General features: G+C 25.7%; 1 protein-coding gene across 1 annotated transcript; it reads right to left on the bottom strand.

The window, feature by feature from the left end:
* Nucleotides 1-320: 320 nt before the first annotated feature.
* On the bottom strand, nucleotides 321-1,670 carry LOC145840986 (uncharacterized). The gene is made up of 3 exons (XM_082948345.1): nucleotides 1,558-1,670; nucleotides 892-1,018; nucleotides 321-627 (listed from the first exon to the last, which is right to left on the bottom strand). The coding sequence occupies exons 1-3, from the start codon at nucleotides 1,661-1,663 to the stop codon at nucleotides 366-368; spliced, it is 495 nt and encodes a 164-aa protein (XP_082804471.1). The 5' UTR covers nucleotides 1,664-1,670; the 3' UTR covers nucleotides 321-365.
* Between the last annotated feature and the right edge of the window lie 22,322 nt (nucleotides 1,671-23,992).

Raw genomic sequence — 23,992 nt, 5'->3', positions numbered from 1 at the left:
ACTTGTTCTGCAAAATAAAACATAATTTGTCTCCTTGTAGTTTCATAAGTTGAGAACTTTTTATTGTTCTATTTAAAGAAAGTTACAATCCTATAAAAAGAAAGTATTGTTAATTAAAAAATCTATCAAATTAATTAATATAAATGCTTTATCATTTTTTAACTTTTTTTTTTTTGTGCTACTATATCATAGATATTATAAGTAATTAAAATTATATTGTTGTATTGAGAATTGTAGACTATTTTGATTTTTTTATAATCAGTTATTTTTTTGTGGTTCCAACAAAGTATTAATAAAAAAAAATACTAAAAAAGTTTTTTAAATACAGTAGTTGCGCATCAACAAAAACAAAGTTTTCAATGACTTCAGGGTTGCGAATATTCACAAATGAAATAATTTTTACTGGAACCTCGCCAGTTTAACACTTCGTTCCAACTGCTGCCTGCATCGTAAACCACGTAATTGTATGACGTCACGCTTCGCGGGTTGTGAGGCCGCCAACTGTTCGTTGAGAACTTCACAGCTTGACCGTCACCCGATCTTCTGAATATTGAAAAGTCGTCAGGATCGCGTCTGATTCCAGTTTGATACCAGTTGTACTTGAGCCCATACTTGTTCGAAAGTTCCCTGATTGTAATTTTTTCACAGTTAAAATATTTTGAATAACTAAGTATACGAAAAAAAGTTATAAGTTAAAAGTTACGTGCTTCTTAAACTAAAAAAAAGACGAAATTATATAAAACTAACAACAAAATACAAAGTTGAAACATATTTACGATAGTTTTTCACAAGCTTTTGTAAATATCTCTAGTTCAATTTATATTTATAGTTATGATCAACATTAAAAGCTAACAAATCACTTAAAATATCTTTATAATTATCAATACAAACCTTCTTCCTTCAACTGTGAAAAGCCTTTCATCGTACTGAATAAGATCTCCATCATTAAATTCTATTTTACAATATGTTCTAGCATGTTCCCAGTTTAATCTTCGATGCACTGCTTTGTGCATGTAATCTGTGTAATAATTAATAAATTTAGTAATTATTGTGCATGAGTACAAAGTTGTTTTTTCAAATTATATTCACCAAAAAAGTTATAACTGTCTGTTAATTCTTTGTTTTTTGTTACGTAATAATTATTTTATTCACTTAAAAATAACTTCTAATACTATTTATGATAAATAATCATTATTTTGATTTAACTTTATAATAAATAAACAAATTTTTTTTTTTATTTTAGGTCGTATTTAATCGTTTAAAATTTATATAACTATTAACTAAGTTTAAAAGAAAAGAACTGATTGTACAATAAAAGAGTTGGCTTAGAATAAAAAAAATAAAGTTATTTTAAAACGTGAATTGTATGAGTATTATAATAGTTGTAGAACAGTTTTGTATAAAAACAATTAAACAACTATACATTACTTTCTTTCTATGAACTACAGAAATTTAGACTCAGTTACTTATACGTTTAATTAATATAAAACTTAATTAGAATCAGAATACAAACTTTTAAACTTTTATATTTTGTTATTTAAGCAGAATATTTTTAACCTTTATGTGAAGAAGCTGTAGCTGTAGCTTCACTGATTGCGTTAAAAACAACAATTAAAAAGACGATTGTTATCTTCATAGTTACTTTATAACCTAAAGTTTTCATATTTATATACTCTATGATTTTTTTTTGTTAATCACGAGTTATCTTAATGTTTGAGTTTTATTTTATTTCATTGTTAAACACAGTCACCTCAAAAACTTAGTTTTTTGCGTTTTTACTTGAAAATGTTGATATTTTCAAAACAAATTTATAACTGATGCACGGAAGCAAATGTTGAATAAGCTTTACGTTTTTCATACATATTTCAACCAACAAAAAAGTAAAATGTAAAATCAATTGAAAACCAATATGTTAAAACAACTTTTTAAAATGTAGTCTTTGAACTGTTGTGTTGTGTAGCAAAACGTTTTTCTTTTATACATTTCAACACGGGAACCATGTTTCTACTTCCAGAAGCAGAAAAAAAAGCCACAGCAGGTGTTGGTACGTCATCAACTACTAATTAGAAAATAATTTTCTTTGATTTGAAAGTATTTGTATAAAACAATGAAGTTTGAAGTTGCGTAAGATGTTGTTGCATAACAACTTTTAGCTGTAATTTGAAAACTAGAACACAATTAAAACTCATTAAGGTCAAAATATGTTACTGATTTTTAATTAAAGTTGAAAATTATACAGGTGACTCGTCGATACTTAAGTACTTACCATTTAACATTTAATTGTTTTTTTAGCTGTACAAATAGTTTTCAGCTGTAAATTAGAAATAAATCATAAATCGCGGCAAACCCCCGTTATGGTCAGATAAGCAGTAGTCCCTCTTCTATTTATTTAGTTATTAATTATAATGAAAGTTAAATAGTTACTTTAAATTATAACTAAATGATTAAAAGCAAAAACGATTAGATTCAGAATTTATATGAAACTTATAGGCCTTAGTACACTAACTGATTGAAAATTTGAAAATGCAAATCCGTAATTAATAAAATATTTTATTTATAACTTTGAAAGTTTATGATATGTTCTTTTTCTATCAGAGTTAATAAAAAATATTTTTTGAAATTAATTAAGTCATGTTGTTAAAAAATATTGTGTTTTTTAAAATAAGATACCAATATATGTTGTTTAAGAGCATCAGAAGTTTAAAACCTCTTTTATATGTAATTAACATATGAAAAAAATCATTATTTACTGCTTTTAATTACAAAATATTATTTTTAAGCATTAAATTTCATACTATATAGAACAATGTATGTCAGTGTTTTAACAGCAAAATGTCATATTAAGCTTTTAACTTTAATCAATTATATTAACGAAAAAAATAAGACGCTAAAAATTTTTGGTCCTAGGACCTTGAGCACAAAGAACTTTTCGGTTATTAATAAATACCTACTAAATACTAAGTTTTATAAATAATAGGTAAAAAAAAATATAGTTACCTTATCGTTCTATACCATTGTTTTTACAACGAAACTGTTCAGTTAGGTAAACAATATAAACTAAAAAAATAATAATAACAAGTAAAAATAACAAATACCTTATCTTTCTGTACCGCTGTTTGTACAAAGTAGCTATTTATTATAACAAATACTACAAACAACGATTACCTTATCAATCTGAAATTCTTTGGTGTGACCTGAGCCAATACCTGAACTATTGCGTTTTTGAATCCCTTTGAAAATGAAAAAATAGTAGTAAAGAAAAGGTTTTGGTCCCATATCCCAGCTATTGCGTTCTTGAATTCCTAACGAATGAAAACATTTGTATTACCACTATTTCTTTTTTAATATTTCTGCAAGCTACGTGGTTATATTAGGATAAGTTATTAGTTACTGAGTTGTTGTTGTTTGTGTCTGTGAACATCAAAACTATTTTGTTTGTTTTTGTTTAAATACCACTTTATTTAGTACTGAAAGATAAAACTCAACAGAAATACTTATAATTTTAAACATTAATACTGTATCACTCAATCATTCAGATGAGTTAAAACGTTTAAAATATTTAAAATAAATTAAACTCCAAAGAAAAAGGTTGAAGCCGTTTCCTTTCCATGAAATCTTCAACATATAACTATTTATTCTAACCTAAAGCCTAAGCTTAAAAGCTTCGTGGCACACGATCGGTCTGAAGTTGAGTTTGTCTGCAATTTCAAACATCCGGGACATGTAGACGTTTACCAGGTTCTCAGTGAAATCGATCTTGTGTTTGTACATGTACCTCTGTATTTCTCTATTAGTACTCCAAAAAATATTAAAAATATTAAAGTTGTACTTGTACATATACTTCTGTATTTTCTTATTTGTACTCCTGAAACTTTTTACTTATTCTAAATTAGATTGTACATCTACCTCTGTACATCTCTGTTTGTACACTTGTCAAATTTATAAGTTTTAAGTATTAAACATTTGTTTGCAATAAATAAAAGTAGTTAAAATATTTAATGATAAATAAGTCATATATGTCTGTATTTCCCTGTTTGTACTGCTGTGATATAAAATACTATTAAAAATAATATTGTAAATATTCTTCTGTAGTTTTTATTTTCTATTCAAACTTTATCAATAAAATCATATTTGACATTTATCAAACATATTTAATACAGTTTATCACACATATACAAAATATAAGTTATCAATAAGATTTTTGAAATATAACATCGAGTTTAAAAATAGCTGCAGTTCGTAAGGAGGCCTGTATACAGATAAGTGTATTTTTATTTTAGAGTTTAATTCTTTTGGCATATAGTTGTAGTAAATAACCATTATCACTTATTAGTTTTTTTTTTTTGATCATCCTGTAATCATAAAACAATGAAAAAACTCACAAAAGTGGTTCATGTTTTAATTTTGACACAGCAAAAAAACAAAAAAAAATAACGATAATACTTGCTTTTAAATTAAAAGATATTGTTTAAAAAATTTCCCCTAACAAATAACTAACCAACAGAAGTGGTCAACTTCGTCGCCGCCCACGTGGATGCAGTTATCGGGGAAATTCCCTTTCACGGAAATGAGAAACTGCTCCATGAACTCGTAAGTTGCCTCCCCCGTCGGATTGAACGGACCCCAGTTTGGCGGGTGGGCTGTTTCAGAGCAGAAATTAAAGGCAATTAACTTGAGTCAATTAGCAATTAATAACATAAAAAAGTTGGAATTCCAAAAATAAAAGTTAGTGTTTCAAAGTTTGTCTTTTTATTTTGTAGAAAAGTTTAATAAAACGGACCCGGGTTTCTTTTTTAGGGGAAGGGGGTGAAATGTGAAGATGTAAACTATTTTTTTAATAAAAAAATTAATTAAAAAACGTTTTGCGCAATTTTTTTGAAAGCTATCAAAATTTGAAATGAAAGTTTTTGTAAAAAAGCTATTACTTTCATAGAAAAAGATCTACGGTAAGGTGTTGTAAAAGAGAAAACCTTTAAAGTCGAACTAAAAAAACATTTAAGTAATTAAAAAAAAATTATTAGAGTTCTCTCTCTACCATAAAAAAATTCTTATCGATTGTGACGTCAACAAAAAACAATTCAAACATTCTATATTTAGCAATAATAAACGTAAGGCAAAATAATCTTCAAATTTTTATTATTTCAGCCAACTTAATCTTTCGATTATTTTACAACAGGAGTCGAAAGGCTTTTCTTACTCGCAAGCAATATTTCTCAGAAAATTGCGCGCAGGCGGCTCTATTTAGGAAAAAATCTTTGAGGGCCCCGGATATAAAAATATTCATAGTAATTACTAGAACAATACTATTTTAAGCTTAAATTATATTTAAATAAGCAATAAAGTAGCACCTTTAAAGAGTACTTATTAAACTAAAAGCCTAGTTGTAAGTTTTCATTGCAAAACCTTTTATCTTTATTTTGTTTAAAATTATGCTTTCAGCTAAAAAGTACCTCGCGGGCGCATATTTTCCGATCCCTGTTTCATAAATTACTAACTATTAAGCAACGTATTACTATATTAATGGACTCAACTAACAGTTGCTGTTGCAAGGGGTCAACAAATCCGGAAGGCTCCTGCCCTACGACAGGGTGTGACCAGGGGTACCGAACTCGGGAATTAACCTGATGCCACGCAGTGACGCGTAACCGAATATTTCTCTGACGTCATCTCGACCTTGCAGACAATTGTTTTTTGTATAATTGTTATAAAAAATCATACGATGGGTTGCAATTTCCCATTCAGTTTTTAAAAATTCTTGTTTGCATATCTTATACTACGGTGTCTAACAAATGATTTATATTATACTTATAATCAAAATAACTATAATTCAAGACATTATTTTTGTGATTTATATTAGCTTTTATTACCACAAACTAATTGTTAAATAGAAAATAATTTTTTGAAAGCATATATAAATGCGTGATTTTTTTTTGTTCATAAGTTCTCAATCCTAAAAAAATCTTTAAATTTTATCTATCAAACAAATGAATAAAAAATACTATGATTCTTGGTTTACACTCATATCTAGTTTTAAATAAATACACGTCATTTCTCTGCATACAAAGCAACATGTTTTGAAATATGAACCACGAATTCGGTTGCAAATTTTTGGAAAATCTATCTTAATCATTCAAAATGCAGTGTAGTAATGTTCACTGCTGATTTATAGGTAAAAAAGTAACTTGATGTCTAATTATTGAAAAATTATCTTTAAACATGAATGTGAATTAAACAACTATTTTTCTAAATTGCATTTTAAGAGACAAACGTTTCTTGTTGATAAAACAAAAATTTCAACAGTTTTTTATTCTTAAAAATTTATTGAGTTTTATCGCTCAATCTTTTTTATTCTAAAATAATTTGTTTTGTAGCTGTAATTGCAAATAATTTTAGTGGTAGATGTATTCTTTGGAGTGTAAAACTTTTCTTCAAGTAAAATTAAGCATACACTTTGATTAAAAGTTGTAGTTTAGAAGTTTTATTATAACACTTAAAGTTTTTGCTTGTTTTTTAAATCCTATTTTTATTTTGCAAGTGTTTCATTGTACTTTTATTACAAACCTAACAAAATACTACTTTTTTTTAGATTAAAATTTACACAAAAAAAAATTAATCAAAGTTTATATATTGTGTTTGATAAATGCTTCTTATAAAAATTGATAAAATAAAACTGTTACTTTGGTTCAAACCAATTTTGATTTTTTTTATCCAAATATATAAGTATACATCTAACCTTAAGTTTATAAACAGATTTTCTATGAACTAATAATATCTTTAACACTTTGTAAAAAATAAACTGTAAAATTAAATGTATTAAAATTTTGAAATATTTTTACTAATATTTACTTAAGAAAGTAAGTTAGCGCTTCTGTAATAACTGAAATTTAAATACAAAACAAAGAAAATACTTATTTAACTTTTTTTTAAGTACTTACAGAGATAGTTGTTTTGCAATCAAGTTATTTTAACTGTTTTTTATTAAACGATAAAAAACTACTTAATATACTGTGTAATTTATAAAACATAGCTAATAATTTATTAAACAAACGTAAAACTAACCAATAGAATTATCTAAGTTAAAGACAAACATAAAAGTGCTAAACAAGCTCATAATTTTTGTAAAGTGAGAAAAGCTAATCAATGATACAAAACAATATACTGAAAGTAAATAAAAGATACATAACTTAACCAACTCAATAAAAATTATTAAAACTATTAATTGAAACTGTTTAAAATTTTAGAAGAAAATAAGTTTTCAACCTTTTTTTAATGAACTTGATTAAGCGCTATTTCGTATAGTTTTTACAGACTATACTAAAACTTAAAAATACTTGAAATATTATAAAAATTCTAAAAGTCTTAGTTAGATTAACAAATGACGCATAATAAACTAAAAGCAATAAATTTTGTTGTAGCTTATTTGCAAATAAAAAACAATCGGTTTTATTTGTGAAAATTATTAAAAACAAAAAAATACTTATTTCTCATAGTAAACAATAACACTTGTTCTGCAAAATAAAACATAGTTTGTCTTCTTATAGCTTCATAAGTTGAGAGCTTTCTATTAATCTATTTAAACCAAGTTAAAATTTTATAAAATAATTAATGTCAACCAAAAATCTATCGAAATTAATAAATAAATAGATTTGATCAATATTAAACTATTATTTTTTTACTTTACTACATCATAGATATTATTACATAATTTGAATAATATTCTTGTGTTGAGAGTTTTAAAACGTTTTGAATTTTTTTTTTATTGTCAGTTTTTTTTTTCTGATTTCAACAAAATATTTATGAAAAAAAAACAACTAAAATAGTTTTAAAAATGTATTAGTTGCACTTCAACAAAGTAAAGTTTTCAATGGTTTTAAGGTTGTAAGTATTCACATATAAAATGTCTTGGATTCGAACCTCGCCAGTTAACTATTACGTTCCAATTAGCATCATAAACTGCATAATTATTTGAAGCACCGTTTGTTGGATAACCGGGCCGCCAACTGTTTATTGGGAACGTCACGGCTCGACCATCGCCAACTCTTCTGAATATTGAAAAGTCGTCAGGATCTTGTCTGATTCCAATATGATACCAGTTGTATCTGAATCCATAATTATTCGAAAGTTCTCTGAGATAAAATTTTCACAGTTAAATTAGTTTAAATAATTCTATCAAAATTATGTAAAAACTCATTAGTTAAAAGTTACGTGCTTCTTAAACAAAATATTTAAATACAAAATCATATAAAACTAACAATAAATACTAAGTTGAAACATATTTGCTATGTATTTTTCACGAGTTTTCGTCAATATTTTTAGTTGTAACTATTTTTATGTGAAGTGGTTATTGTTATAATAAATATTTAAAGCTAACAAATTACTAAAAAATAATTTAAATAATTAACAAAAACCTTCTGCCTTCAATCGTGAAAAGCCTTTCATCGTACTGAATAAGATCCCCATTAAATTCTCTCATACAATATGCTCTAGCTTCGGTCCAGTTTAAGTTTTGATATACAGCTTTGATCATGTATGCTATAATAATGATTAAATTTATAAAAAGTTTTGTACGCGTACAATTTTTTTCAAATTATGTTAAAATTGTAATAATTTTTTTTCTATGTTAAAATTAAACGTTTATTATCAGATAATTAACCAAATTTCAGATTTATTTTTTTTTAATGAAATAAATAGAAATATGAAAAAATATGTTAACAAAATAACTTTGCCATCAAAAAGTATTGTAAAAATATTTCATTCATATTTTTTAGATTTTATATAAGCTAGAAATATTTTAAAACTGAAAAATTATGCTACACTATTATTAAATTATAATTATAATAAAATTATTATTTTGCTCAAAATATTTAATAAATTAGCATTTCAAATTTATCAAATTATCAACTTATGTAATTAGTCTAAGGTAAAACATTTCTATAGTAGTAAAAAAATCTGTTTCAGAAAAACTAGTACATTTACAGAAGTTTGGTAATATATGTCTTTGGTGAATGTTATAACATTTATCAAAGAGTTCTGAACGTACAGTTCAACAACTTTTCGTTATACGTTTTTCTAATCAACTACATATTTTTTTATTTAGTTTTTTATACGCTTAAATTAATATAAAACTTGTATAGAATCAGACTATAATATTTTAGTTAATAGTTATTGTTATTCAAATAGTAGTTTTTTAACCTGTTTTTACGACTTCTGAAGTAGCAGTAGCTTTCATTTCTACTTTAGCAGTTGCTGATTTAGTAGTTGTTAGTCTAGAAAATGATTCTTCAAAGTTGGTTGTGTTACGAGTTGTTAACTCAGTAGTTTGAAGTTTTACTAACTCGGAAGATGGTTGTGAATATTCACAAATAAAATAACTTTGTACACCTTCAGGATTGTTTAACACTTTGTTATATTTACTATAATAGTATAAATAACTATGTGACTCGCGCGTATTCGGGTAATTAGGCCGCCAACTGTTTATTGAGAACTTTACTGCTTGGCCATCCCCAGATCTTCTCCAAACTGAAAAGTCGTCAGGATCGCGTATGATACCAGTGTGGTAAGTGGTGTATATTATTCCATACTTATTCATAAGTTCCCTTAAAATAAAGTTTTCAAAATTAAATTACTTTCAACAAATCTAACGAAAATATACAAAAAAACGTTTAAGTTAAAAGTTACATGCTTTTTAAATCAAAACAAAATAAAGACAAAATTATATAAAACTATCAATAAAATACCAAGTTGTAACATATTTACTATGTATTTTTTACAAGCTTTCGTGTACATTTTTAGTTCAATGAGCTTTTTTGTTGATGATCAAGGTTGAAAGCTAACAAACACTAAAAAATATATATTCTTAATAATCTACACAAACCTTCTTCCTTCAATTGTGAAAAGCTTTTCATCGTACTGAATAAGATCTCCATTAAATTCTCTCACACAGTACGACCTAGCATTTTCCCAGTTTAATCTTTGATATACAGCTTTGTGTCTGTATTCTGTGAATAAATATTAAATTCATAAATTATTGTGTATGCGTACATATTTATTCCAATCTATTTTAAAACAAAAAAAAAAAGAAAATATCACAATTTTTTTTATTGCGTTTGAATTAAGCGTTTATTATCAGATAGTAAACGAAAATTTAAAACATTTTTTAGTAAATAGTTATATGAAAATGTATGCATTCAAAATAAACTTGTAGTAAAATCTATAACTTTAATAATAATACTCTATAATTTTATTCACTGATCAAATAAGCTTTACATTTACTATTTTATGATATACAATCATTACTTAAACTTTATAATAAAGAAGTAAACTATTAATTGTATTAAAACTCTAAAGCTTTTTAGTTTGTATTAAATTGTTGAAGTTATATAGAACTATAAACTAAGTTTGTGTTTTTTTTAAGTTTTACTCTGATAAAGTATGCTTAAAAGTAAGTAAATCGTATTTTTCTTACAAGGAACTGCATTAGGATTTTAATAAATGTAGTAAAGTTTTATTTAACTATCTAATTAACCATTCAACACGAACAACTATTCGGAATATGTTTTTATGAACTACAGAAAATTAGATTCAGTTGCTTACACGTTTAATTTTTATAAAACCTATCTATAATCATAACACAAACCCTTAAATATTTAAAATTTGTTATTTAATTACTATCTCTTTTAACCTTTTTTAACATTTTGTGAAGGAACTGTAGCTTCAATTTCAACTTCAGTAGTTGCTGGTTTTGTAGTTGCTAATCTAGGAGCTGTTTCTTCAACAGTTGTTGTTTTAGAATTTGGTAACTCAGTAGTTGTTTTTTCGACAGTTGCTGTTTTAGAATTTGGTAATTCAGTAATTGTTTTTTCGACAGTTGTTGTTTTAGAATTTGGTAATTCAGTAATTGTTTTTTCGACAGTTGTTGTTTTAGAATTTGGTGATTTAGTAGTTGTTTTTTCGACAGTTGCTGTTTTAGAATTTGGTAATTCAGTAGTTGTTTTTTCGACAGTTGCTGTTTTAGAATTTGGTGAATGAGTAGTCGTTTCTTCAGGAGTTGTTTTCTGAGAAGTTGTAAGTTCAGGAGTTGTAAATTTAAGATTTGTCATTTCATTAGTTGTTAGCACAGAGTTTGGATATGTTAACACCTCAGAAGTTGGTTTTTGACTTGCTTCTGTTTCAAAAATTGTGCTTTCCATTGATAATTTTTCTAGTTGACTTTTGCTTTCAACAGCTTGTATTGAAGCTTGAAAACCGCTTCTGTTCACAGTGCAATCGGATCTAAAAATTATATGAACTTGTTTAAACTCAACAACAAGTTGCTTTGCAGTGTTTACTTGATCGACAATTTCTTCATCTCCGTTATCATGAATCTTATACACATCAATTGTGTCCAGATCAACTTCAACATCTACATAGTTGAAATTCAACTTTAAGAAAAAGCCTTCGTGAGTTCTTATTATCCATCTGTGCTTCGCCAAGTCAGGATAGTTCTTTTCGCCAAAGTTTGCTGAACTAATTTGAACATTCAAGTAAGATGGATCAAGAGAATAGAGGTCAACCACAGATAGAATTTGATTGTTCTGTTTTGTTGTTAGCTTATCTTCATTTTTAGTCACTTTGTACTTAATTGAGTAACTCATATTATTTGAACTTCTTAATATCGATTTTGTCGATGAACTTTGAACTTCACTATATGTTTCGTAATCTACAGCAAAATGTTAAACTTAAAAAATTAGGTTGTTGTTAAATTGCTTAATATATACACTAAAAACTATTTTAAACAAAATGTAAAATATTTCAGTATGTTATTTTTTCCTTTTTGTTTGTGTCGCAATAACGCAATAAATGTTATTTTACTGCCTGTTAAACATCATTTTATTACAATAAACATATTTTTCTATTTGTTCATCAATAGAATTTAAAGCATTGTTAATATTAGGGTGTAAATATATAATTATCGAGTATTAATTTATCTAGTTATCTAATGTAGCATTGTTATAATTTAAGTTCATAGCGCGCATAGGTTTTTAGAACTTTGTACTAAGTATTTGAACTTAAACTTTTTACATTGTAATTGTCAATTATACAGTTAACAATAATTTTAAACCACTAAAATAATTTAATGTATATAAAACAATTTAAGTACTTAAATAAAGCATATTTTCACAAATGAAACTGCTAAACAAATGTTTTTAAAAAACTAAAACATTGAAGTAAATATTTTTAAGTAACTGTGACTTAATAAAAGTATAATTATTGTGTTTTGTTCTTAACTTTCAAGTTTTTTTATTTTACGCTTTTGTTGATTGTTAATGAGTTACATAAAATGTTACATATTATTTAGGTCTTAATAGCATGTTGATTTATTTATAGTTTAATAAATCTTACTTAATATTTAGACACAATAAAAAGCTAAATGCTATAAAAAATATCAAGAATTTACATTAATACATTTGCACTTCTTACTAATTTAGCCTAAATTCTATTTAGATTTGCTGTGATCAAAAAACATCTATCTGATTAACTTTTATGTTTCACTCAGATATTTTTGAATGTTTTTGTTCAGTTGTTTACTACATCGGTTTTAATACTTTTATTAAATCTACATAAAGTTTAAGAGCTATTAAGGATGACAATAATAATATTCTTTATATGGAACAAACATACATTCGTTGTTTTTAATTATTTTACATAATATAGTTTCAGTAACTAAATGCTTACATTACTATTAATGACAAAAATAATATACAGCTTTAATTTTTTTGAATAATAGTTTTACTTTTTTGTTAATCTAAAAAAGTGTTTACATAACAACTTCAATAAACAAAAATCAAATAAAAAGGTTTTGAAAAGTTTTGAAAAAGCTAGTTTACACGTATTAAACCTTTGAACGTGGTACCATTAAATGGCATATGGGCAGCTCTAGCTTCTGAATTGTTCATGTTACTATTTCCAACTAGCATCGAGTTACTTGACATCAAATAATCTTTTTCAGGCAAATAAAAAGTAACACCAACGTATTCTGAATATTCACCATTGTTAGATATTTGTAAACCCATTTTGTTTGTATTTTCTTCATTTGTATGGCTCTATGCGAAAATTGTTAAACTATTATGTAAAAATTAATCAATGCTTAAAATTACTGTTAGAAATTTGTATAATTTAAACCAAACTTACTTCAATCAAACGAATTGCATAAAACTCAAAATTTAATTATAATGTTATCACATAACATTAGAATTTATTTAGACAAAAAATTAATTGAAAATTTTTTTGAGTTTTTAAAGTAAATTTTTAATTAATTATAAAAGTTACTAGTTTTTAGCTTAACTACTAAATAAAATGATAACATATTTTTTGTAATAAAAGAGAAGTTGTTATATTTTCACGAAGTACTTTTTTATCTAAAATGATAGAAACTTTGTTTAACTAGACTTCCTTAGTAATCTAAAGTCAAAGTTTTACTTTATAAAAAACTTGTTGAATTAACTAAAAATTTATTTATAGTAAAATAATCAAACCAGTTCTTGAGAGTATTCATCAACCACAACTTTTTCATCGTTTTCTGAAGCTTCAACATCAATCTTAATAAGAAAACAATCTTAATTAATTAACAGATATTATCAAAGTTATTAATTTCTCAAATTTCTAGACAAAATTAAGTATGTCATACTAATAATTTTTGAAATGCAAACATACCAGATCAAAGTATCCTTCCGTCACTGGTTCCACTTCACTGATTTTCATTGCACTAGTCATATTTGCGTTAAAAACCACAAATAAAGAAAGGATTAATGTCTTCATAGTATTTTTAAAACTCAAAGTTTTCATACTTATACACTCTATGATTTTTTTTGTTAAACACGAGTTTTTTTGATGTTTAAGTTTTATTTTATTTATTGTTAAAATAGGTCACCTCGAAAAATTAGCTTTTAGCGTTTTTACTTGAAAATGTTAAAAAAAAATACTTTCAAAACAACTTTGTCACCTATATAATATAATAAAGCAACTTTTGAATAAGCTTTACGTTATTCATAAATGTTTCTACCAAAATAAAAAGTAAAATGTACAAACATTCGACAACCTATTTGTTAAAACCCTGTGCTTTTTATTCCTTAGTCTTTGAACTGTTATTATGTTTGCAAAAAGTTTTTCTTTTATACTTTTTAATACGGGAACCATATTTCTACTTTTGAAAACAGAAAAACATCATCAGATGTTAAAACGTCATCAATCACTAAGTAACCTTTACTAATTGCAGTAAAGAATTTCTTTGATTTAAAAAGTAATTGTATATAACAATGAAGTTTGAAATTGCGTAAATTTTTGTTGCATAACAACTTTTAGCTATGAATAGAAAACTAGAACGTAGTTAAAACTAATTTTTCAACTCATTAACGTCAAATAATTTTTCTGATTTAAAAAAATTAAAGTTGAAAACTATACAGGCGCGTCGTCGGTACTTGAGCACTTACCATTTAACATTTAATTATTATTTTTAGCTGTACAAATAGTTTTAAGCTGTAAGTTAAAAATAAACTACTACCAAAATAGCTACTTAAAATATTTTTTATTTAATTACTTACGCAGATACATTTAAATTACAAATTTAAGGTATTTTTTATAGCGTTAATTCAGTTATGCTGTTTTAAAATAGTATTATATTATAATGTTTGCAATTGTTTTTACAAAAAAAAAACTGTCATACATTTTGTAAAATTTATTGAAAAAAACTTAGCTTTGCAATATAATTATTGCATACGTTGCAGAAAGGTTTAATATTCAGGACACTTTAGAATATTTCAGTTGTTTTTAGATAAATTATTTTCTTTTTATTTAAAATGTTTTTCTTGTGACCTTATCCATGCAGCGAACAATACTATTCTGTTGTAGATTGTAAAAAACTACAAAACGGACATTTTAGGAATTTTAGGATTTTGTTTTTTTTACAATCGACCAGAAGGCACAAAGGAGAATCAGTAAAAACACTGTTGTGCCTAAAAATGATAAGAGTCTTAATGAAACTATAAAACTTCTAGAAACTCTAATAACTATACTTATGTGTTCAATTAAAGCTAAAAAGGACATTTTTATCTTTGAAAAGAACAAAAACGTATTTACGTAATACCATAGGTCAACTTAGAATAAACTCTCCATTTCTATCTGTCAAGACTTAAATACAAACTGTAGTGGTTTTAATGAGGATGTTATGAATTTATTATAAACGAAATGGAGAGAAAGATGCATTTTATTACAAAGATAAAAAATAAACTTTTTATTTTTTTTTGTAGGACGAACTTCGATTTTTCTTTGTAACTACTTTAACTTTTGATAAAAATTGCATGCTTTGGAAAAACATTCTTTGTTGCTAGATTTACCACCTGTAGTTTATTTTACAAAATGTATGCTTTGTCTGACTAGAAATTTACTTTGTTATTTATCTAAAAAATATTTAGCCGTTTTATATAAAAAAAATCGCTACTAAATACTAATAACTTTGGTTTTGTTTTCCAAGTTACTTAGAATATAATATTTTTCTAATAAAAAAACTGTTGTTTTTTACTAATTTCTTAAATAGAGCTTTTTTGCTGTATATATTCAAATTATTTTTGCACAATTTATATTTTTTTAAGTCTTGCGTTTTAAACTTGCCAGTCAATGATTTTTCACTATGTTTTACGTTTGTCATTTAATATGCTTCTTTTTTGACAACTTTTGATTTTTATTTAACTAATGTTTAAAAGTATACGATAAGTTTAAGTTTCTCATGCTATATAATTATTACAGTTCAATTATATTTTATAACATTAATAGCTAACTTTCATCAAGTATCTTTATTTTATATTGAACGAAAAAAAGTGCATAAACTATTTGGTCTTAAGACCTGGTGTACAAAGAAACCTTTCTGTTATCGAGTTGCACACCACGGACACCTTTTAACGTCTTGTCCAAGACTAGATAACAACCAAAGTGTTCTATTTATAACACTTCACTTTAAATAAAAGTCTGAATAACTAAGTAGTAGACAGCAAAGCTTAAAGTACAATTGCATCTTTTTAAGTTTAAAACATAGTGATACTTTGTAACAATTTTTTATAACTAGTCAAACAAATAAAACTTAAAAGCATAAAAACCTTACTTTAATGTAAATCTTATAAAAAAACAGTAGAAACACACTCGTAGAACAATTTTAATAATTAGTATAGACTATAAACTTTTAATTTTACTATAAAACAGTAAATATAAAATCTAATGAACAAAATAGTTCTACGCAAAAGTAGTTCGTGTTATTTGTTTAGAAGTTTAATTATTTTATTTGCTACTTTAAAATTATATTTTATAAATCTAAAACTTGAGTATAAAAGTAGCTTAAAGTAGAAGAAATAGAGAACTAGAGAATTTTTACGTGTAAAATCTGAGTACTTTTTGATAGGAATTTTATTGAGCTTGGAAATAAAACTAAAAATTATATAGAAACAAAACTCTATAAAAATTGCTATAACGTAAGTAATAACTGTAATAGTTAATACATTAAAGATAAAGTACTCAAAATATAAAACAACTCTATAATAAATAAAACACCTATTTATAATTGTTTAAAAGCTAAAACGTTTTTGAGTTTAAGAAAGTAGTTAAGAAAAAACTAAAATAACGTCAATAAATAACATAAAACAGTTAAAAGCTTTACTATTTGAATATTAACCGTATTAATCAAAAGCTTAAGTTAAATTGAAGTCGTTTAAATAACTCTTTTTATTTTGTAAGTTGATAGATTTTTTTCTGGAAAAAAAAGTTTAATTTTTTTTAAGATATACAAACATTAAAACAAATTTTCGTATAACAGTTCCGATTTGCGAACTTTTATAAAAAGTACTATCGTTTGTTAATTAGTAGGTATATATTTTTTTTAACAAAAACTTTACCACAAAATAAACATAGAGTAGCTTCTTAGTTAAAGAAACACAGTTTAGAGTAAGGGCAGGTTTGAGCATTGTAAAGTTACCGACTGTTACGTCATAGTTACGTCATAATTGCATCGTTCTGTTACGTCATAAATCGCGGCAAACCCCCTTATATGGCCAGATGAGCAGAATTCCCTCTGTTGTTTAGTAAAATTAAGAGTTATATGAAAAACTAAATAATTATTTTATATTATAACTAATTAAAATCAAAAACGATTAGATTCAGCATTTAGATAAAACTTATAGCCCTTAGTACACTGACTGATTGAAAATTTAAAAATGCAAATCCGTAAATAAGAAAATATTTTGTTTGAAAAATTTTATGATTTGCAGTTTTTGTCTTCACTTAGTCTCCAGAGTTTATGAAAAAAGTAGTGTTACAAAAACAACTAAGTTATGTTGTTTAATAGTAATGACTTTTTCAAAATAATATATCAGTATTTGTTGTTTAATAGCATCAGAAGTTTAAAACCTCTTTTACCTATAAATAACATAGGAATAAAAAACAGTATTTACTGCTTAAAGCAAGAAAAAAGCCCATGTGGATGCAGTTATCGGGGAAATCCCCTTTCACGGAAATTAGAAACTGCTCCATGAACTCGTAAGTTGCCTCCCGCGTCGGATTGAACGGACCCCAGTTTGGCGGCTGGGCTGTTTCGGAGCAGAAATTAAAATCAATTAACTTGAGTCAACTAGCAATTAATAACATAAAAAAGTTGGAATTCCAAAAATAAAAGTTAGAGTTTCAAAGTTTGTCTTTTTTTTTTGTAGAAAAATTTAATAAGATGGACCCGGTTTTTTTTTTTGGAAAAGGGTGGACTGTAAAGATGAAAACTGTTTTTTAAATAAAAAGTTAATTAAAAAACGTTGTGCGCATTTTTTTTGAAAACTATCAAAATTTGAAAAGAAAAATTTTGTAAAAAGCTATATTTTTCTTAGAAAAAGATCTGCGATTAATCGTTGTCAATCTTAAAGCTGAGTAAAAAAACATTAAAATAATTAAAAAAAAGACTATTAGAGTTCTCTCTTAATTAAAAAACCATTTTCCAATAGATCGTGTCGTCAAAAAAAATTACAAGCAGTTAGGAAAAGTAAGCGTAATATTGGGAGAAATTAATCTTCAAACTTTTATTATTTCAGCCATTTTAATCGTTAGAATATTTTATAACAGGGGTCGGCAGCATTTTCTTGCTAGCAGGCCATTTTTCTCAGAAAAATTTCTCGCGGGCCGCACTGTTTAGAAAAAAGTCTTCGAGAACCGCATTTATTTAAAATTAATTATATTACTTACCAGAAAAATACTATTTTAGACCAAAAGTATAACAAAATGAGCAGTAAAATAGCACCTTTAAAATGTACTTATTAAACTAAAAGCCTAGTTGTAAGTTTATACTGCAATACCTTTCATCTTTATTTTGTTTAAAAGTATGCTTTTAGCTAAAAAGTACCTCGCAGGCCGCAGGTTTTGGCTTTGAGGGCCGCGGCTTGCCGACCCTTGTTTTATAAGTTACTAACTATTCACCAGTGTATTTCTATATTACCATCTTCATCAACTAACAGTTACTGTGTGCAGGGGGTCAGCAGGTCCGGGTGGCTTCTGCCCCACGACAGGGTGTGACCCTGGGTATCGAACTCGGGAATTACCCTGATGCCGCGCAGTGAAGCGTAACCGACTATTTCTCTGACGTCATCAGGAGAGTATACGAGCTTGCAACAGTGTATTTTGTATAGATACTATTATAATTATTATTTATTATATATTATTATAACTATTGTACAATATGTTACGATATATTGCAATTTCCCATACATTTTTTAAAAGTTCTTACTTGAATATCTTTTATCACGGTGTCGAAGAAATTTTTTTTTTATTTATACTAAAGATAATTATAATTTAAGACATTGTTTTTTTTATTTATATTGGTTTTTATTACCACAAACTAAATGTTGAATTAAAAAATAAATTTTTGAAATCATTTATAAATGCGTTGATTTTTGTTATACATCGGCTGTCAACTCTAAAAATAATCTTTAAATCTAGTTTATCAAGTAAATGATTTAAAAAAAATACTATGATGTTAGTTTGCACTCATATCTTGTTTAAAATAAATACACGTTTTTTCTCTGCATACTAAGTATCATGTTTTTAAATGTAAACCAATAATTCGTTTGCAAAATTTGGAAGAAAAGTCTATCTTAATTATTTTAAATTCAATACATTAATATTAAAAGATTATATAAGTAAAGAAGTATTTTGTTGTCTAACTACTAAAAAAAACTATTTACTAGTATGTACGTGGTTTTAAGCATTATTGCTCTAAATTGCATTTGTAAGACAACCGTATTTCATTGATGAAATAAATATTTAAATATTTTAATTTTAAAATAGTTGAACTTTTTTGCTGAATACTTTTTTTTTTAAAGTATTAAAGTATATATAGTATCTGGAACAGCAAATAAAATTAGTAGTTAATTTATTCTTTGGAGTGTAAAACATTTCTTCAAGCTAAACTAAACATATAAAGATTTTTTTTGGTTTTTAGTTCCTATTTTTATTTTGAAAGTGTTTCATTGATATTTTATTAAAAGCCTAAAAAATTAAACTTTTTTTAGTTTACTTAACAAAAAATATTCAAAACCTTCATTTAATGTTTAAAAAGTGCTTTTTATAAGGGTAAATAGAATTACTACTTTAATTCAAAATCAATTGTTAGAACACTTTAAATTATTATATCAAAAACAAATTTCAACTTAAGTGTATGAACAGATATTCTATACAGATATGAGAAGAATAGCTAATAATATCTCCAACATTTGATGAAATAAAGTTAAGTAAAGATGTTAAAGGTAAAACTTAATGCAACAAAATTGATCTTCTTGAAAAAAATCAGCCTTTAAAAGTCTTTACTGGTATTTACTTTATGTTATAAAACAAAATTAGTGTTTCTGTGGTAACTGAAGTTTCAACATACAACAAAGAAAAAAACTTTTTAAATTTTTTTTAATTAATTATATGTAGTTATTATTTAGTAAAGTTCGCTGAATTTGATTTATTAAACGATAAAAAATAGTTTAAAAATATCTTATTTCTAAAAAATAAGTAAAAGTTTATTAAAAAAACGTAAAACTAATCAATAGAATTATCTAAGTTAACGACAAAAGTAATCTTTTTTTTTTTATAGTTTAAAAATTTAAGTAAAGTGAGAAAAGCTGATTAAAAACAATATACTGAAACGTAAATAAAAGATACATTAACTTAACCGAATCAATAAAATGATAATAAAATTACTAAGTGAAACTGTTTAAAAAGTTCAGGCAAAAAAAAAATAACTTACTTTTTTAATGAACTTGATTAATCGCTATTTCGTATAGTTTTTACAACCTATACTAAAAATAAAAAAACTTGAATTTTAATAAAAAATAAAAAATGAAATTACATTACCTAAATAACACATATAAAATTAATAGATTGCCGTAATACATTCATTCCCTTGTAGTTTATTTGTAAAAAAAGAACACTAGGTTTTATTCATGCAGATCATTGAAAAAAAAAAACAATGTTAATCTACAATAACAGTTGTTCTACAAAGATAAAACATAGTTTGTCTCCTTATGGTTTATAGCTACTTAAATTGATTGATTAAGTAATTGAAATGATATTGTTGTATTAAGAATTATTGACCATTTTGAATTTTTTTATAATTTCTTTTTGTGATTTAAACAAAATATTTATGAAAAAAATATTAAACAGTTTTTTTAATACAATAGTTGCACTTAAAAAAAATAAAGTTTTCAATGTTTTTAGGGTTGTAAATATTCGCATATAAAATATCTTATTGAGGAACCTCGCCAGTTATATATTACGTTCCAACTAGCATCATAAACTGCATATTTTCTCCAAGCATCGTTTTTCGGGTATCCAGGCTGCCAACTGTTTATTGGGAACCTCACAACTTGACCATCCCCAATTCTTCTGAAAATTGAAAAGTCGTCAGGATCCCGTCTGATTCCAGTGTGGTAAGTGGTGTATATGATTCCATACTTATTCATAAGTTCCCTTAAAATAAAGTTTTCAAAATTAAATTAGTTTAAATAATTTTATCAAAATTATTTAAAAAACTCATAAATTAAAAGCTTCGTGCTTCTTAAAGAAAAAATTAAAGACAAAGTTATATTAACCTATAAATAAAATACAAAGTTCAAACATATTTGCTATGTATTTTTCACAAGTTTTCGTCAAAATTTACAGTTGTAACTGTTTTTAGTTTAATGTGGTTATTCAGTTATAATAAAGATTTCAAGCTAACAAATCACTAAAAAATATATTCTTAACAATCTACACACACCTTCTGCCTTCAATTGTGAAAAGCCTTTCATCGTACTGAATAAGATCCCCATTAAATTCTCTCATACAATAAGCTCTAGCTTTGGTCCAGTTTAAATATTTGTGTACAGCTTTGTGCATGTATGCTGTAATAATGATTAAATTTTAAGAAAATTGTGTACGCATATAGTTTTTCCAAATTATGTTAAAGCTGTAACAATTTTTTTTTCTATGTTAAAATTAAACGTTTATTATCAGAAAGTTAACCAAATTTCAGCTGTATTTTTTTTATTGAAATAAAAAAAATATGAAAAAAATGTTAACAAAATAACTTTGCAATTAAAAAGTGTAGTTATTTATTATTTAGATTTTAGATAAGCTATAAACATTTTAAAAACTGCAAAATCATGCTACAATGTTCAAATTTTTGTCATGAAATACTTTTTGTTACATATAGGAATATTTTTGGGAGAATGTTCAAAGTCAATTAATTTTAATTTGTTATAAATGACAAATTAAAATTTCATGACAAGAAAAAATTTCATGACAGTATTACATGACAAAAATTTTTGACCAAACATCCAAATTTATTAATAGACTCAGATGGAAAGCATTTTTTTCGATTTACATGAACCCCATGACTATCTAGACGCTCCCACACAAGAAGACATTAACAAAATATTTGCTTCTAGAAGATCAGCCCCTGAAATAAAATATTTAAAAGCTGTTGAGGATGATTTATTTGACATGATTAAGAATATCAAATTTAATAACTTTAAATCAAAATACCAAATAAAGCTGTCAAAGGATATAAAAAAACTGTTAAACACTAAAATGGTAATTGTCAAATCTGACAAAACTTCCAACCTGTATTATGCTAGCCCTCAACTTTACAAAAAACTAATTATTAATAATTTAACAAGTGAATATTCAATAAAACCTAATGATCCAATAATTAAAATTAATGAAGAAGCTACTAAAATATTATCCAACTATAATACAAAAAATAGAAAAATTCCCAAGTTCCTCAAAGCTGAAGCATTCATAACTGTCAAGGACCACAAACCTAATTTCCCCCATAACATTAGTTGCAGAACAATCAACCCATAAAAATATTTTCTTGGTAAAATTGCTAAAATAAATATACAAACCCACATTGACAAAATAAGATCAAAATCAAATCTTACCCAATGGTTAAATTCTGAAGAAGTTATAAAGTAGTTCAAAAATTTCAATGATAAATCCAATAAATGCTTCATTAATTTTGATACAAAAAATGTTTACCCTTCAATAAAAAAAAAGAACACCTCACCAAAGCTATTTAATTTGCAGAAAAATACACAACCTTCAACAAACAAGAAATAAACACCCTTATGCACACTTGCCAAACCATTATATTTTATGACAACAGAATCTGGACCAAAAAAACAAATAACAATAACTTTGATATAGCTATAGGTTCATTCCAGGGCGCCGAGGTCTGCGATTTAATAGGCTTATACATCCTAAGCGAAATATCCCCAATCACAGGTCCATCAAATATAGGCTTATATAGAGATGATGGTCTTGCAATTATAAAACAATCCTCTGGAACCACCCTTGAAAAAATAAAAAAGTCCCTTATAAAAAAAATGTCTTCAATAGGCTTTGAAATTACAATTAATATTGGCAACACTAGCACAGAATTTCTTGACGTCTCCCTGGACCTATCCCTAAACACCTACAGTCCCTACCGTAAACCTAATTCCAAAACTAGCTACATCAACAACAATTCCAACCATCCTAAAAATATACGTAACAATATACCAAAAATGATTGTAAAAAGATTATGTAAACCATCTAAAAATGAAGAAGTTTTTAATAACACCAAAGGCTTATACCAAAATGCTTTAAACAAAAGTAGTTTTAAATTTAACCTACAAACAATTTAATAGTACAAACATTAACAAAATTAGAAAAAGAGATTGCATTTATTACAACCCCCCCCTCTTTTGTAAATCTCTACAGACTAAAATTGGCAAACTTTTCCTGGATTTAGTAGATAAACATTTTAAGAAAGACAGCATCTATCACAAAATAATCAACAGAAATTCTATAAAAATATCATACTGCTGCACACCAAATGTTATGGCCCTTATAAATTCACACAACAAAAAACTCACGAAAAAATCAGATAAAAACGAAAAACTTTGTAATTGTAGATCAAAAACAAACTGCCCGTGGATAACAAGTGTTGCCTAAGTAATGTCATATATCAAGCTAAAGTTTCCACATCCGCAAATGACCACAAAATTTATATTGGTTCAACCAAAAGAAAATTTAAGTCTAGATATAATGAACATAAAACCTCTTTCCCCAAACCTTTTAAAAGCAAACCCAAAAATTGTACCTAACTTGCAAATCACCTATGGGATCTATACAGTAACCATAAAAAATACTGAATTGAATGAAAAATAGTAAAATCAGTAAAATTTAACACAAACCATACTAACATGTGTACTTTATGTAACCTAGAAAGACTTCATATAGCCCTAGCAGACAAAAGAAAAACCTTAAACAAGAGAAACGAACTGATAACCCAATGCTCACATTACTTAAATGAATATTTATAGTTTATATCTCATATAGGTATAAATTTTATTAAGATATATTATCATTTGTACATGTATTATAATATTATTCTCATTCTCAGTCTTAAATTGTTAAAACTATT

Source organism: Thalia democratica, chromosome 7 (assembly GCF_965202585.1).
Source record: "Thalia democratica chromosome 7, ktThaDemo2.hap1.1, whole genome shotgun sequence".
In the NCBI taxonomy this organism is placed as follows: domain Eukaryota; kingdom Metazoa; phylum Chordata; class Thaliacea; order Salpida; family Salpidae; genus Thalia; species Thalia democratica.
The sequence above is the reverse complement of the archived record's forward strand: the minus strand, read 5'-3'. Positions and strand labels throughout refer to the sequence as shown.